This window comes from Diadema antillarum, unplaced genomic scaffold (genome assembly GCF_040938485.1).
Source record: "Diadema antillarum isolate AM-2024a unplaced genomic scaffold, OU_Dant_1.0 seq00001524_RagTag, whole genome shotgun sequence".
In the NCBI taxonomy this organism is placed as follows: domain Eukaryota; kingdom Metazoa; phylum Echinodermata; class Echinoidea; order Diadematoida; family Diadematidae; genus Diadema; species Diadema antillarum.
Genome location: NW_027272256.1, coordinates 158,797 through 175,856, shown reverse-complemented (window position 1 = coordinate 175,856; position 17,060 = coordinate 158,797). Strand labels below are relative to the sequence as shown.

Sequence of the window (17,060 nt, the reverse complement as noted above, 5' to 3'; positions counted from 1 at the left end):
TAAGATAAATCAGAAAATAAGCATGTAGGACAGTATGTACAGTAAGGACTACTTTCAGAAATAGTTTGGGAGTATCTAATGTCATTCTCCCACTAGAGTACAGTCCTCACCACTTAATCGGGAACCGCTTTAGCGGGAAGCACACCTATGTAGTGCAACAAAATCTGATGTTTAAATTTTTAATGTATCCAGTATTTCCACTGCTTAATTGGAACCATAAAACACTTTATCCAGACATATTCTGGCTGAAACACTTCCATTTTCCGTCAATAATATCCAAATTATTAAATCCATAGAAATAATCCCAGGGATTTCATTTCCATACCAGAAGGGTTAATTTCTAACCCATTCCAGATGGATAATGCTGATTGCACAGTCCAAATATTTGCGAGCCTTTTTTGAGCCTGAAAAACAATTTTGATTTGCAAATTGAAAGAGAAACTACAGAAACAATGAAAACAATGACCTTAGGTTTCAACAAAAGATATACCGGTAATGTCACATGAAGTCTTTCTGATGTTTGCAAAACTTGCGAGATACACTGTAATAAAGCAATCTACTTCCATTTTGGTCATGGAAAACTGTCATATGATTGACCTGAAGCTCTTACACATGATGTACAACATTCAGGAAATTAACCATAATTCTAGCTAAAATCAAAAGCAGCTACTTGTACAACTAAACTATATAACTATCAACACCAAATTGAACTGAAGACTGCAATGTATTATACTGTGAAAGACTTTATCAGATTTACAAAGATATTTACAGGTTGTACCTGTAGTTTATGAGTGCTTCAATCAATAAAGGCAAAATATTATACAGGGCTGCACACTAACCATTTTTTTTTACTGGTCTGATCTGTCTGTCAAACCAGCAGATGTAGGTACCCAGCTTTTTGTTTTGTTTTTGTGTTTGTTTTTTTTTTTTTTTTTTTGGTTTTTGGTTGTTTTTTTTTTTTTTTTTTTTTTTTTTTTGGGGGGGGGGGTTTCATTTTAACAGGTCCATTCCTGAAAAAGTTACTGGTCAGACAGTAAATTTTACTGGTCTGGACTGGCAGACCAATGCCAGCTTGCAGCCTTGATTTATAACATCTCTCAATCAGCTAGTTGTATGTGTACTTGTACAGCAAAGAATTATGGTCCCTGAACTGATAATGTCTAACCTTGTTTTATTAAAAACATATTCTCAAAGACAATTGACAGCAAGGGAAATGTTTGCAATGTTTCATCAATTTAAATCAAGATTGAGATGTATACACTTCTTAACATACTGTAGCTGCCTTTGAGAAAGTTTTTGGCGATTTATTCTGACTTACCAGATCGATAAGGTTGCTGAGATTCTTCTCTATTTCCTGCGGTGGAAGCCGCCTCATGAGATCCAAGGCACAGTCAAGCTGACGCTCACTCTGCAGATTGCAACATAATGACAAATCATTAATGCCTCATATATTCTGCACACACATTATCAATACAAATTGCCCAGTTTTCTTGACATAGAGTAGTGATAGAGCTTCAAAAGCACACAGCCACATTGTACAAAGCTGTATAATATACAATCATCTACTGTAAAAACCCAATACAGCTGTATATTCGCGGCATGAACATTTCGCGAATTGGAGCCGGTGGCCTTTCTCGCAGCATGAAATTTTCGCGAATTTGCCACTGGCATCCCATGCATATTGTGTCGGCAAGAACTTTCGCATACTGTATTTTAATTTCGCAAATGTTGGCGCACGCGAAATTCGCGCAATTAAAATCCACACAAACATTTCTCGTTTTACAGTATTCCTACAATGTATCAATATCATTATTTAAACTTGCTTCATGTACTGTACTGTATTTGTAGCTTGAATAGTTTCTTCTTCAAGATGGTACAATTCATTGTTTACTTGCTACATATCACCTACAAGTGTTTTAAATTTATTTTCCGTTACCACGGTTGGCGCCACGATTTGAAAAAAAAAAAATCGTGGTCTTAATCGTGGAGCAATCCTGGTGACATTGTACAAAGGAGCACGGACACAACACAACTGCAACACTGTGATTATTGAATGCACTTAAATTACACAGCTTACCGACAGAGGAATGCGTGAGATAAACACTGGGTAATTAATGCAGTACACACTGAAAACACCAGTGCACTGACTTTACTCTAAATTGTTGGATTCTTATCTGTACATGTACAGGTTGTACATTTTATCTGTGGAAGAAACTGGCTCTCAATGTCAGAGAGAGAGAGAAAGAGAGAGGGAGGTCAAGGTACATACATGTACTGTACAATGTACCTACAGGTACAGTATGCTGGAAGAGGAAGAACTGAGTAAAAATTCACAGAACCCCAACAGAACACCCTACCATCTGCACTTCACACATAATTTGTTTTCTGACATGCAGCATACAGTTTGTATACAAAGTAGGTAGTACAGAAAACATATAGTGATTTGTCCTACATGTCAATAATCATGAATTTCAATATGTGTGCCACATGTAACTGGTGTCCAGTGGTGTGCCTTTCCAAATCAAAACTTCTTTCCAAGTCCACTGCACATCCCCATCCCGAAAATGCTACAATGTACATGTGTACATGCTTATTTGGAATGACAGTCTGACCGTCACTTCTGCCCTTGTCATGCAAGGATTTGGCAATTATTGTATTGGCATTCAGGGTAAAATCAGTACTGGTTGGTACATTCTATAGCAATCTAACAGAGTTTTACCCAGTACAGGTAATAATCAGTAACTCAACAAGATACACACAGTAAATGTACAAGTGCCTCCATTTATGTAGTCAGTTTCTTTTTTTCTTTTTTTTCTTCCCTTAAGGCCAAAAAAAAAAATTGTTGCATTGGCGTAACCCGCCCGACCCTAAAAATTCCGCCGACCCCATGTTTTGTTTTTTTTTTTTTTTGCTATCGATATCAAATATCTTGTTGATTGCGATCGCGATCGCACAAACCCGGAAGTGGAAACGGCTCTGGGGATATCGGATGTACGAGGGAGAGATCTAGCGCCTCGCATAAGCCTTCCTTGATCAGTACGTCATCTGTTTCCAACACGGACACGTACTCTAACAAGATTTATTCAGTGTATACGTAGCATTCAGACTGCGATGTATTGTGCACAGTTTTGCCATAGGTTTCTTGTGTGGAGAACTTACACGAATCTGTATATGTGGGACTGTAATAGAGATCGCCGTGTGCGATGAAAAGATCGTACATATGGGTCAATTTGCATCTATCTTATCTAAGTCAAAATAGTAAGAAGTGAAACCATTCAGGATAGGGATTTCAACATCTTTAAATTCTGTGAAGGGGTATAATTCCAGTAATATCGGCCTCATAAATGATTTGTAGAATAGATGAACACAGCACATTCGGTGCAGCAGTTGTAACTGTTTACTGAGCTGAGCACGAGTTTTACACGTAAAATGCAGGTAGCAAAAAAAAAAAAAAAAAAAAAAAAAATCCGCCCGACCGACCCTATTTGAAAATCTCATGTTACTCCAATGCAACAATTTTTTTTTTTGGCCTAAAAGTAATCCTCCAGTGAAAGTGCTTCAAATTTTTATCTTACATGTGCATTAAGTTTTCAGAAGGACTGTGACCCCGTTTACAGTGTGGGGCTGGACCGAACTGCCGGCCCGGCCTCAATTGCGGGGCCGAGCTCCGCAATTCTGTCCATTTACAATGCGGGGCTCGGCCCGGGTTTTTCATTCAAACCTTTCAATAGTTACGTTCAGACGACAAGCCGTAACCTCGAGGTTAGAGCTTGTAGTTAGGGACCGTGAAGACGCACTCATAGTTAGCTAACCTCGAGGTTTGCTCGATGTTAAGAGCCACGAGAAATCTTATGTTTAGCGCTCAAACCACGAGCCGCGGGGGGTCCCCGCTCGTAGTTAAGCACCGTGTGGACACAAAAATCAACGCACTCAAAGGGGCAGGAATTTAACCTTGAGGTTTCGGAACCTCGAGGTTAAGATTCGTCATGTGGATGCACGTCGTAGTGAGGGGGCAAGAGCTTAACCTCGAGGTTAGGGCCTGTCGTCTGAACATAACTAATATTTTGTTGTAGTGGCGCTCTGCTTGTAAACAAACGCAATTTGGTATAGTCTGGTTTTCAGACCCTTTGCCAACTGGATTCCGTGGCAACGAAGTCGCCGTTCGGGCAAAGGCCTTTGCCGAAGGAAAAATCCTTTGCAGGACAAAACCACCTTAAACTATACTAGTTTTTGACGAAGAGGGGGTTAATATCCTGAATAGCGAAATAGTAGGGCAGAGGGTCTGGAAGCCAGACTAAAATTGGCCACGCATTTGGCCCAGTTTGCGTTTACACTGAGAAAAGGCCGGGCTCGGCCACGGCCGAGCCGCGGCCGAGACCACCTCCAGAGCGTGGCCAAATACGCGGCCAATTTTGGCCCCGCATTTGGCCTTTTGCGCGTTTACACTGAAATGAAGGCGGGCTCGGCCGCGGCCCAGCCCCGCACTGTAAACGGGGTCTGTGTCTACTGCGTATATTAAAAGTGTTTTAATGTTGCTGGGTTGGGGGGGGGGGGTCAGTACAATGTATATTTATGTTAGCTATTAAAGAGACATAGTTACATGTAATTGCATTTTTTCTAAAGATTCATTTTAAAGATTTGGCAATCCTGCAGGTGTATTATTCATTGATAAGAAAATGATAAACAATGATTGTGAATAACAACATGCAAATACCACTATTTTCATTCCAAGTTTAATGTGTTGAATGAAACTCAGTCTTTGTCAAACAGTGTGAATACCACTTTACAGTGTAAGCATGATTACTGTATGTCAGTGATAGTCCCATGTATTACAATAATGTGCATGCACACATATTTTGCGAACTCAGCACAATTGTACATTGTATCTTCTTTCAGTCAAGAGGGGAGAAAATTTTAATAGCACTGCAATTTTGACCCTTCTGTGTGATGTCAATCATGTGACTGTACAAATTCTATTCAGTGCGGTGATGTTCAATGTATCAATGTCACTGGATATTGTGCTCTGAAGTACAGTAGGATGAAATGTCTGTGGTCTAAAAGACAATCTTTAATACTGTTGAAAAAGCTGACTTTCTGCAGAGCCCTGTGTGTTCAGTGTACAGTAATCCAAAGCTGCAGACCAGACTGCACAAACAAAAGCATATTCTTCTTTGAGTAATCAACATCTTTCTGCTCTTCTACTTTTCATTCCTATCCCACATCATTTCCCCTTCTTCTTCTTCTTCTTCTTCTTCTTCTTCTTCTTCTTCTTCTTCTTCTTTTCATGATACCGTACCTCCTCTTCCCTTTTCTCTCCTTTATCTCTTTTTTTTCTGTTTCTTCTACATGTAGTTCCACATCAATAATAATCAGCAGTATGGCACTAGCACACGGTTTAATAGCTAGTGTATCACACTGCATGTACACACTCGCCCAACCTACATATTGTATACCTACTTTATTATGGCTTACAGTTACACCGCACACATACACTGTGTAGCTATTAAAAGAAAGGGGAAAAAAAATTTCAACAATCTTGCACTTTGCCTTATTTAAGCTACCGGTATGTAACTGGAATATAATATAATACCTTCTTCCCGTAAAGTTCACCAGAGGTACAATATTTATGTAATTTTGTACATATTCGTGCAATTCACAATAAAGGTCTGGAGTAGTGAGACTCAGTGAGAGCTGCAGTTCCAAAACTTACAATGTACACCATGATCATTGTATGTGTGTGATGGTGTCAAGATAGACTTGTATTATATTAGCATCATCTACATGTTTTTACATGTCATGGTACCCTCTTTCCTAAGCTAGAAAGCATCCTTCCAGAGGTCGTAATATCTAAATATTTACATGTCATTTATAACTTGCATACAGCATAATATATGCATATCATTGGTTTTGTTCAAAAGATAAAAGGCATGCTTGTTCAACAATACTATGGTCTGTCACAGAATTGTCAAACAAGCAGGGTGTGAAATATCAATTAGAAATAGAATAGAGATTTGTTTTTTCTATTGTCATTAAATTTAGCACTAGCTGATCATACAATTACATAGAAACTATAATTGTATTTCTCATTTTCACAAGCTACCAAAATGTCCGAAATCATCTACAAATGTATTCATGACTAAAAAAGTAAGTCATTCAAAATTTGACCTTACCGCCGTCCAAAATTCAAGCACTGGCTAAGTAGCATTTTTTAACGCAATCAATTTTGGCATGGGAGGTCAAATTCAGGAATGGGTACCGTACAATTTTCATAGAGTCTAGTCTACAGCAGGTTCATGTACATATTTTTTATGAATTACATGTAACTTAAAGTTTAGTGAGTCATAACAAATATGCTACACTTTACACAGGAACCTAATTGGTCAATTAGAGTAGACCTTGGCTACGTCTACTGTAAGGTTTCTACACTGTATTCTGAAGTACAAAAATGTTACAACACCCAAACCATAGCCATAGTCATAGGCCGTGCCTGAAGATTTCTGGATCAATCTACTGAGCTGAGTACTTAGTATCTGTAAAGTTTACTGATCTAAAAAGTAGACATAGGGTTAACGTTTACTTCTAACAAATACCCACACCAAGGTTTGACCTCCCATGCCAAAATTCGACCATGCACAAAAGGGTGCTACAGTACAGTGCAGTTTTGCATCAGGTGCCTCAATTCCAGTTTTATGGCACAAAAATCAATCTGTTACTCAGAGCAATAAGTCAAAACCTTTTCTTGTCTCTCTATGGGCTCGTTGTTACTTCAAATCTTCAAAATGACATATTTTCAAGACAAAGTGAATGGTACACGTTTTAAATCTCTTTGGTTTTTTCCTTTCCCTCAGCTTCTAAGTATTGAGTCTTGCAGTATTGGTTGTTTAATACAAAGTGGTTAATTGAGATTGTTGTTGTTCTGTGTTGTTTGTGTGTGTGTGCGTGTGTGTGTTTGATTGAAAGAAAATGAACTAGAAATGTCGCTATGGTGACTGGTATGCCTCCGCCATAATGCATGGTTCTCCTAACAGGTCTATAGTACATCCTGACAATGTGTAATGACAGTTTAACATAATTGGTAAAATATAAAAATGACAGGTTTGTCACAAATGTGTTGAATGTTCACTTTCCTTGAACTACAACGTGTAGATTTAATTGGATGAATGGCTATTATATATTGTCTACAAGTGCAGGTATTTGGGGATTTGAAGACTTTTACTTGACTTTTGACCCTTTTATAAGTTTATGCATCTAGAGTAATTTTCAAGGTACACTTGTATGGAGAAAATAGTGTAATTTCAGTATTAAATAGTAAAATAATAGAATTTTAACCTGGCCTTTGACCCTTGACCTTTGACCCTATGGCCCTAGAATTCCCAGGAGAATCACTGTCAGGTAGAACATGCGTTTCATGATGATACCTTGAGTCACTTTCGAGATATGGAGGAAGAAGTGAGATTTCGCACTTTCACTTGGCCTTTGACCTTTTGGCAAGAAACTTCTGAGAATCTCTGTTGGGTAATACAGACCATGTATAAAAAGTTTCAACAAAAATGCTGCAGGCATTGCATTTAAATATCAGGGGAAATAGTGAAATTTTGAGGAGTTGACCTTGACCTCTGACCCCTGACCTTTAACCCATGACCCCTGAATTCCCTATATAATCACTGCCAGTCAGTGCATGCTTAAGTTCCATAAGATACCTTCAGCCATTTGCGAGATATATGGAGAAAAAAGTGATATTTTAACATTTTCACTTGACCTTTGACCTTTGACCTTTAACCTCATGACTTGAGACTCTCTCTGGAAAACCTTCATTTGGTAGTTAATGTATACACTAAGTTTCAAGAAAATACCTTCAGGCATTGCATAGATACGTGTATGGGGGAAAGAGTGGAATTTTGAGCATTTGACCTTGACCTTTTGACCTTTCATGTGCACCCAAACACTGATAGGCACAACTTCACCCACTCGTACAATTGTACATGCTAAGTTTCATTTAATAGGATACCTCAAACGCTTTTTAATTACGTTGCCCACAAAATTGATTACGGAATGACTACGGACTGACAGGCGGACGGACAACCCGAAAACATAATGCCTCCGGCGACACTTCGTGGCCGAGACATAAAATTTGATTCTTGTCATTCTTGGAAAATAGTGAATTATGGCCTCCAGTAGATAAAGAGAAAGAGAGAGGGAGACAGAGGAGAGAGAAGAGAGACAAAGATGAGAAAATAGGAATAGGGGGAAACAGATAATGAGAAAGGACAGGAAAAGAGGGAAAAGAAACTACACGAATACAAAGAAACCATCTCAGTATAGCACTGAAAAGACCCAAAAAAAATAGAAACAGAATAGAAAGTAGCCTTCAAATGAAATTGAAAATGAAAATGAAAAAAAAAACATAGGAAGGAAAGAAAAGACACAAATTGAAGAGGAAAGGAAGAGAGAAAGAAAGGCATAGTAATGAAAAAGAAAGAAAAGATATATAGAGAAAGGGAAAAAAAGCATTATAGCGTATAAAGAAGGAAAAAAGATACTTAAATTGATAGGATGTGAGAAGGAATAAAAAGGCTTATATCAGAGGTAAGAAAATGTAGATGAGGGGAAAGATGGATGGAAGGAAATGCAAAAAGAAAGGTAAGAGCATGCACACACACCCACACAAACATCACATTAACCCGTTGAGGGCGAGTCCCGAGTATACTCTGGCAAGCATCTATTGGAAATGCGTGTTGTACTCCAGCAAAATCAAAGCGTCCTCAACTGGTCAAACAACAAAAGTCAAGGATCAACTGCTCTGGAGGCCTATAATTGTGACTGATAATACAACCACTACAGGGTAGTACAGCAAGACTTGGTACAAGCAAGGTACGAGCTCACAGACAGAGGAAACAAGATCTTTTTAAGATGATAGAGAGAACTCGCTGTGATCGCTCTGAGATCACTATCAGATCCAAGGAGTGACTGTATGTGGGCTGCCATAAGAATGTGTATCGTTGATTTTGATGTGAAAATTCATCATTTTGACGATTGACGTGATGATGAGCCCAGAGAGATATATGTTGTAGATGGGAAAAGGCTTTCACATATTATTTCAAGCTGAAGATTGGACTTTATGCTTTAAACTGGAATTTAGGCACCCAGTTCGAACTTCTACTTCTACGTGGATACTCAGCAACGTCCAAAACTGGATATATTACGCCGAGGTGAACTGCGCTACTGCACAGTAGCGCCTGCAAAAGCATCCAGACTGTAGGTTTCTACTATACCACATATTGTCTGCTGTTAAATCTTGGACCGCATTATGGTTGAATTATGGGCAGCTTGATTTAAATTCAGTCGTTGTGAAAATCTAATTCAAACTAAAGCAAGTGGTCCTTGATTCGCCAGGATTCCATGAATCACCCACTCTTACAAATAAAAATTCACTGAAATTCATGAATAAAATATGGTGCATATCAAGTGCGAAATTCGAAATATGCAACTATCTTCACACGTGTTCCGAAGAGCACAACAGTGGGCTACGTCGCCGGACCCCCCGAAATCATTATCGAACCCTCCCGGGTCAACTCGCACAAGCAGTTCAACGGGTAAGTAACAGGTAAGTAAAGTCGCATAGCAACACATATATTATCGACTCGTTTCATTCCAAGTTTTGAAGTTAATAGTCCGTTTATCTGCATTGAATCTATCCTGCAAGTACACTTACAGCCATGATTGCAGCCGTTTCTGAGATAACTTGAGCGTTTACGCGATATTTATATTTTGCATGCCACCCGTGCCAGAATTTGCTGTATCACCAGTGTTCGATCGCAACGTGTTGTGAATGCGTTGAATCTCTCGCACAGCGTGCAATCGTGAGTACAGGGATAGTACCGCGCTTTCGTAGTGCGATGTACTACAGTATGTACACAGTTTCGCCCATGCATAGCACGCGCGCTAATACATTCACATCGGCAGGGCAAGCGCAAGGCGCGGTTCGTCGCGCGTGTTGATGCACGGACATATGGGGCCGAACAATAAGTACAGGGGGCCGAACGATGGTCGCAGCGCAAGCGTTCGGATCATGCACGCTATTTTGCTTCCGCTGCTTATGATGACGAACATTGGGCCACTTGCTTTACACTAGTTCATATGCAAAATTTAAACAAAATTATTTCTAAAAAAACAACAAAGGATCAAGTTTTGACCCTCTCCCCGCCCCATGAGCTGTGCAAAAATTCAACAGTAGCTGTGTACAAAAGCAGACTATGTTTCTACATGTAAATTTAGTCAGTGGTCAAATTTTGGACGCTATTAATTATGGTTGAATTTTGGGCAGCTTGCTTTAAATTTACTGATTTATTCTAGATCAATGTAGATTGGTTTTATAGTGTAAAAAAAATAACAAAACAAAACAGACTGGAGAGATCTACCTAACAAAGTAACGTGCAAGCATACATTAACTAGACTCTAGTCAAAACACTTTTAACAATTAACGTTGATTTTAGTTTTACACAAGGAATAAATTACGTTGCAAGTTATAATAAAGTTTACCACTTGCAAATTAAATTTAACGTTACATGTTCAAGTTAAGATAGAATCTAGTAGAAAACCTATTAATACCACATGTCACAAAGTACAACATTAATACAGAGCAGCAAAGTTTCAGTGATTTTGCACAAGCGCGTTGTCTTGAATGTAGAATATGATGAATATTGAGAATGTTCTACGCCTAGTTTCTAGACCTAGATTTTTCTAGAGCAAGATTTCTATTTATTTTACACGCACGCGAAGCCGGCGAGGATTACACACACGGCTTACACGGATTATCGCATGTGGGACCACAAACTGATCGCGTAGCACCAGACAGACTATATAACTCAGATTTGAAACGATCCACTCTGTTGGATCAAGGCTAACGTAAAACATCAAGTAAGGAGATCACACAAAAATAATCTCACCATGTTGATTTCGTGATATATATCCCTCTGCTGTGATAAGTTGAGCTTTGTTTTGATTCGACAATGGGGACGTCTTCCGTGATGTACCGAACCCTCCCAATATGGCAGAATGGGCTACATCCGGGGTTTTAATATGCAGGGACGCCCTCCCGATGGTGGTTTTCCTTATTTGGCAAAAATACCAAGACGACGGTGCTGAATATTCAGATACATAATATATGCATACATTGAAATTTTCCTTTTGATGAATTATGCTTAAATAACCCATTATTTTGTTTTATTTTGACACAAGCAATGTCATGTTTATTTTCCTTTTTCTCAGCGTAATGGTCAGTTAGGAATTGCAAGCAGCCAGGCCATGCCACGTAGAAGGTCAGTTTCTAGCAATCCCGGAAGTGGTAGAGAGAACTGTTAATCAATTTATATTATCATCGGCACGGCTCTAGGTTTAGGTAGTGAACAGAGTGAGCAATAAAAGCGCTGCAAAATAGCAACTTAGCAGTCTCTACTTTGCATGTCTTTAATCACAGCAGCAATTTATTGGATGAGTTTTTCTATCACGATGTCTGACATTTGATGCTGCACACCCAGTGTCAAGTGATCTATTTAGCCTACAGCATCGTGACGAAGTTTCTTATTATACAGAGGCGAGCACCTTAAAAGTGAGATATAGGTAGGCTGATAGAGATAAGATATATGCGGAAGATATAAGCTACATGGCCGATTCAGGTTTATAATTTTGTGTGTGTGTGTGTGTGTGTGTGTGTGTGTGTGATAATGAGAAACCTCCTATGAAATATGAAAGAGCATGTAATTTCAAGAAGGATTCAAAGTTTATTCGATGAAACTTGGCCTTGAAATGGCTGAGATATACCACAGAGCGATCCTAATAAAATTGACAGGCCACGACTTTTATTAGGATCTCTTTGTTTTATCTTGTTTTTAGATATCTCAGGTCATTTCACTGCCGATTTTCATCGAATAAACTTTTGATTGCCCTTAGAATTGTATGCTCTCTAACATTAATTCATAGAGTGATTTCTAAATATCTCGCAAAACGTTACAGGCTGAATCCCCACCTCAACCAATACTGTACAGTCCCTTGAAATGTGATACTGTAACTAAAGGGCTAGTTCATTATGTTTTTATCATTTATCAAAACTTAAGAGGTATATTCTTAATTTGATATATTCAGGACTATCAGGCGACACCTCCCCCAACCCCCCCCCCCCACACACACACACAGACACCATTACATGATGCGAAAAAATACGAAATTTCATATTTCTGCCATTCCCTCTTGTCATTAGATCATGCTTTAATGTCACTTCTTTTCCTCCTGTTTCTGCTTTTGAATGCCACCACAGATTAAGAATAATGCATAATAATACAAGTTCGGTGTTGTTTGAAGGTTTGTGTGTTGTTTGAAGGTTTGCATGGTGAAGTAAATAAGGGAGAAAGGTTTGCGGTGACACCAGTCCTTAACCGAATCGTTGCTTGGCAGAAGAAGAGCCTAGAAAGAGGTTCTTTTTTGCGTCCTCCTTTCCCATAGTCTTATAATTACTGTTGTAATCATCGTCAAAATTGTCTTTTGCTGTTTTTGCTCCTCCTTCTCTTCCTCTTGTACTTCCTCTTCCACGGTTTGCTCATGCAAATACAGTGTAGTAAAATATGATAGGCCTGATGCTTACTAGGACATGTCATAGTCTTCGTATAAGCCATAAATCATCGTCATCATCTTCTTCATCATCATCTTCTATAACTTTTATAGGTTCCACTTCATATAGTCTACTATGTGAATTTGAGTTAGATTTATTTCTCATTTTCCACGACAAAAACAAGTACAATACGTATCCCTGGACAAAAAACAACAACAACATCAAAGTCATCAGATTACTGATTCAAAACATTTTAAAAAGCGTATATTGCTACTAACAAAACAAAATGAAATGATAACTATATCGGAGCAACACAAGACTATCTGTGAGTAAATGACGGAACCAAAGCTTATTATCTAGGTCTGTCCGTTACGAATAACAGTGTGAAATATGATAGAACCAACGATGATCATGATTATAATGATGCCGATCGGAAAGCCGAGCGAATCTTGATATTCTCCAAACACGGAGTGCACTTAATCTTTGATCCCCGCCTAACCTAAAATACATAATTGCAAACTGTCCCATGTAAGCAAGCTCAATAGACCTAAACTATAAAAGACGTTTGGACCATAAAGTTGAACTAGGCCTACATGTAATTTTCTCAAATATCGAGCTCAGTAGTCCTGCTTCCAGACCATCTAGTCTGCCTATAAAAATACTTGAAAATTTGCTTCCGGTGTATTGACGCCCTCTAACGATGAAAGAAGTGGCAGTTTCAGGTGCATGGTCCTGAGCCTTCGGCATGCAAGGGCGACTCGGTGGCAGGAGGCGACTTGGTCGCTGCTGATGACGGATTTTGTGGAATGGACTTTATAAAGTAAAGGGTCTGGAAACCAGACAACAATCTCATATAAAACGGGCGATTTCTATAATTGTGAAGTCAAATATTGTGGTTGCGAACAGCTTTCATACAAAACACAGTACCATAGCATAATAGGATATCAGTAAAGAATTCCATGAAGAATGCACGATGAACCCAGAACGATAATAGTGTTCCATCATTGAATGGGAATTTACCTTACGTGATTCAGTGAATGCAAATCTATTAGTAGCACATGCACATGAGTGAAGCTTGAAGAAATCGGACAATCCGTTCAAATCATTAAAAAAAATGAAGATAGAGGGTATATCGCATTATCTTCGTATCTTTATCATATCGTTGGTGTACTGTGACATCACAGTGTTGTTGTAGTGTATGGGAGGTAAATTCCCCTTTACACTCAAACACACACGTGCACAAGATGTAGATAATACGTTATAAATATGAACAGCAGATACTAAATTTCATTTCAGAATAGAAGTGAGACATCCCTAGGGATGTTATTTTTGTGACTCTTCAGGTTAGACATGATTTAATTCGATGAATTTCCCAATACTGTTTATCTCAACTGGAAGCTGCAACGTATATATTTCCTATAACGTTGGTGATTTGTAAGTCAATTCAACAAACAAAGCAAAGACCTTTTATACTCAGGGCCAGCGGAACGGGGGGGGGGGGGAGGGTGGTTGCCCCCTCCCCATGCACCTTTTGTTTTTTGCACCCCTACACAGGAATACATACAACAACATAAAACATACATACATACATACAACAACAACAACAAAGCAAAGCAAATCCCTAAGAATAATATACTGAATTTAAATTCTTGTTGAATAGATTGAACTTTTTTCTTCTTCTTTTTTTTTTTTGTTTACCAGGTGTACATAGTCGCTGTAGATACAGCAGTTGGAGGTGAATTTTTTTCTCCCGAAATTTCATAAAGTTATAATCTCAACCGGCGCCACGAGGATGGAATATTTTTGTTTTCATGTATAATAATAATACAGGGTACTTATAATGCGCAAGTTCCACATAGTTAACGTGCTCAAGGCGCAGTAGAAGAGTAAGTTATGAAATACAAAAATCCTTATACAAACATGCACATGAAAATAAATAACACAATAATGATAATGAAAAAATACACATTATAATATACAATTCTACTGGAAAATGGTCATGAACAAATGAGTTATTTATAGTTTTAAAGTTCGGTAATTGTGAGTAAATTCATTATGTCATTTTGTATGGCATTCAACTAACAGCGCGAGCTTTCCAGCCCCTGAATTGCATAAACAAACAAATAATAGTACACTTTGATAAATGCAAATTAAATGATAAGCGATTATTGCAGCTTGGACATTTTGCCACGACAACAAAACAAACCAAATCCCCACGAAGGGTATCATACTAAATTCTAATTCTTCTTAAATAGATTGAGGAATGTGAACCATCCGTGATTTCTTAGACTTTATTATATAAAATGGTGTTGTTACGGCAGTTACCATTGATTGCAGAGCTCCATAATTCTTACCGTAGAAGTTTTATCAACTGGGCCCATGCAGGTATATAGTCCTTTAAGACTACTGAGCCCTCTCAAATGAATTATTATGCTTTCTTTGACCAAAACACAGTTTCATTCGATCAGTGTTCTTATTCTATAAAAACACAAAAATAAGATGATAAAACAGTCAATACGATAAGTGATCATAACCGCTCACGAAATGGAAAGTTAGGGATAGAATTAATGACCCTCAAGGCTGACGAATCGTGATGTTTTAAAAGTCGCATCAGGCGTTTGTCTTTTGGTATAAACAGTGGTTACTGTATATCCATACACCTTTTCTCGATTTTTCCCCCTGCATGGTAATCGAGGAATAATGGTTATCACTACTTCTGCATGAAGTAATTGACATGGCTTTGTGAGCCCACTGGTTGCCGTCATATTACCAATATTTCATGAAGTTTAAGTCAATCACTGTAAATAGCCTTACATTTACATCAGTGTATACAGAGAGATGGAACAGCCCCCCCCACCCCCCCACCCCCCCACCCCCCCCCCCCCCCCCCCCCCCCCCCCCCCACCACCACCACCACCACCACCACCACCACCACCTGCCCTGGAACAAGAATAGACGCAGTGGATCTAAAAATGAAAGTGACGTAGCACGAGTGGAGTCGAATGAGAGACGCACATAGTGACATACGACAGCAAACACGGACAGGGGTCGTCTGCCATTTCTGGGACTTCGACAGCTTGATGTCGCTATGCAACCAGTCGAGAGGCGCCTGATCTCCTATCACCTTACATCTAATTGGTAAGAACGCGCAAGCTCCCACGTAATTCTAAAACTCCTATGTGCACATTTACTAAGGATATTGGATTCATAGTGCATGTATGATCCCGAAAATCAGAAGCTATGCCGAAAATGTTTGCGAAACCACATTGTAAATGGTGGTGGGCATGCATGGGCATGGGCATGGGCTCTGCTCTGCCACCGCACCGGCGCACCAAGCCGGTGTGTAGCAGCACCTGTCGCTATTGTACAGCGTTTTTGTAATTTTAGCTCTGTTTATCATGCATATCGCGTAGACTATAGAACATAGGAGTGTATTAGAAAGTGATCATTACGACGTAGGATATGCACATCCGTCACAGTCATAGAAGTACAGACATCTACTGTTTGTAGCTGGTAATGAAGTATGTTTCAGGATTCATGTTGAATGCTACCAGTTGCCTAACTACACGCAGCGCTGGCGACAGCGCTGCACCTCTATTCCTTCGCGGACGTTGTTATCGTTCACTGTTTCCTTCATGAATATCTTTATTAATCGTGGAAAACTAAAATATAAGGAATTATCGTAATCTATGACCATCATTCAATAACCGGTATGCGATTTTTTGTTTAATTACGTCTAAAACTTACCGAAATCTATGGCTGAAATCAGGTCTGTAAACGTCCTTACTGCTTCACTCCTCATCTGCGTGTTATATGAATGGCATTCACTCTCGTATACTACAACGTAGGTAGTCGGGGCGGAAGTGATGAGATAGTCGGATGACCCCGACTAAAAAAGTTCAAATCATTGCCGGTGCAGCACGCGCGGATCTACTACAAGCTTTACGTAACACATGAAACGCACGGGCGCACGGGCGTACGTAAAAAGCAACCACTTCTGAATGCGCATGCGTGGTAGTTTGTTCCTTTTGTGAAGCTCTCGAAGGAAAAGATGCCACCGCACGATCTACTCCGAAAAATTCAACAATAAGGTCTGGATACCAACAAAACGCCGAATTCAACTCAACCATCAGGAAAATACGCTGTAGGTAAGTGTTGCAAATTATATTACTCTTAAAATCATACAAAATAAAAGGTATTTTATGTGATTTTGCCGTCAATAGTGACGGTCGTTTACAACGTTGAAACACTAACACATGTCAGACCCTGTGCGCAGCACAGTGTCTGGTCAGGCTACCAGTTGCCTTGTTCATTCTGCTAGTTCCAGTCCATTATCTAGAACCTATAATGTATGGTCATGGAGTTCAACTTCATGCAATCTGTCGTGTCAAACCAAATAACACTAACAACCTAGTCTAGGGGGCGGGCCTAACGTTAGATCTATTTCATAACATTC

At 39.1% G+C, this 17,060-nt stretch overlaps 1 protein-coding gene across 1 annotated transcript in view; it reads right to left on the bottom strand.

Moving 5' to 3' along the window:
* LOC139710371 (F-actin-capping protein subunit beta-like) overlaps positions 1-11,059 on the bottom strand; it is a gene marked incomplete at its 3' end in the record, with an annotated part of 46,443 nt that extends 35,384 nt beyond the window's left edge. The window contains exons 1-2 of the mRNA XM_071622286.1: positions 10,947-11,059; positions 1,319-1,408 (exon numbers count right to left, since the gene is read on the bottom strand). Coding sequence (XP_071478387.1) covers positions 1,319-1,408; positions 10,947-10,949 — 93 coding nt within the window. The remainder of the gene's footprint in view (positions 1-1,318; positions 1,409-10,946) is intronic.
* Positions 11,060-17,060: the final 6,001 nt, after the last annotated feature.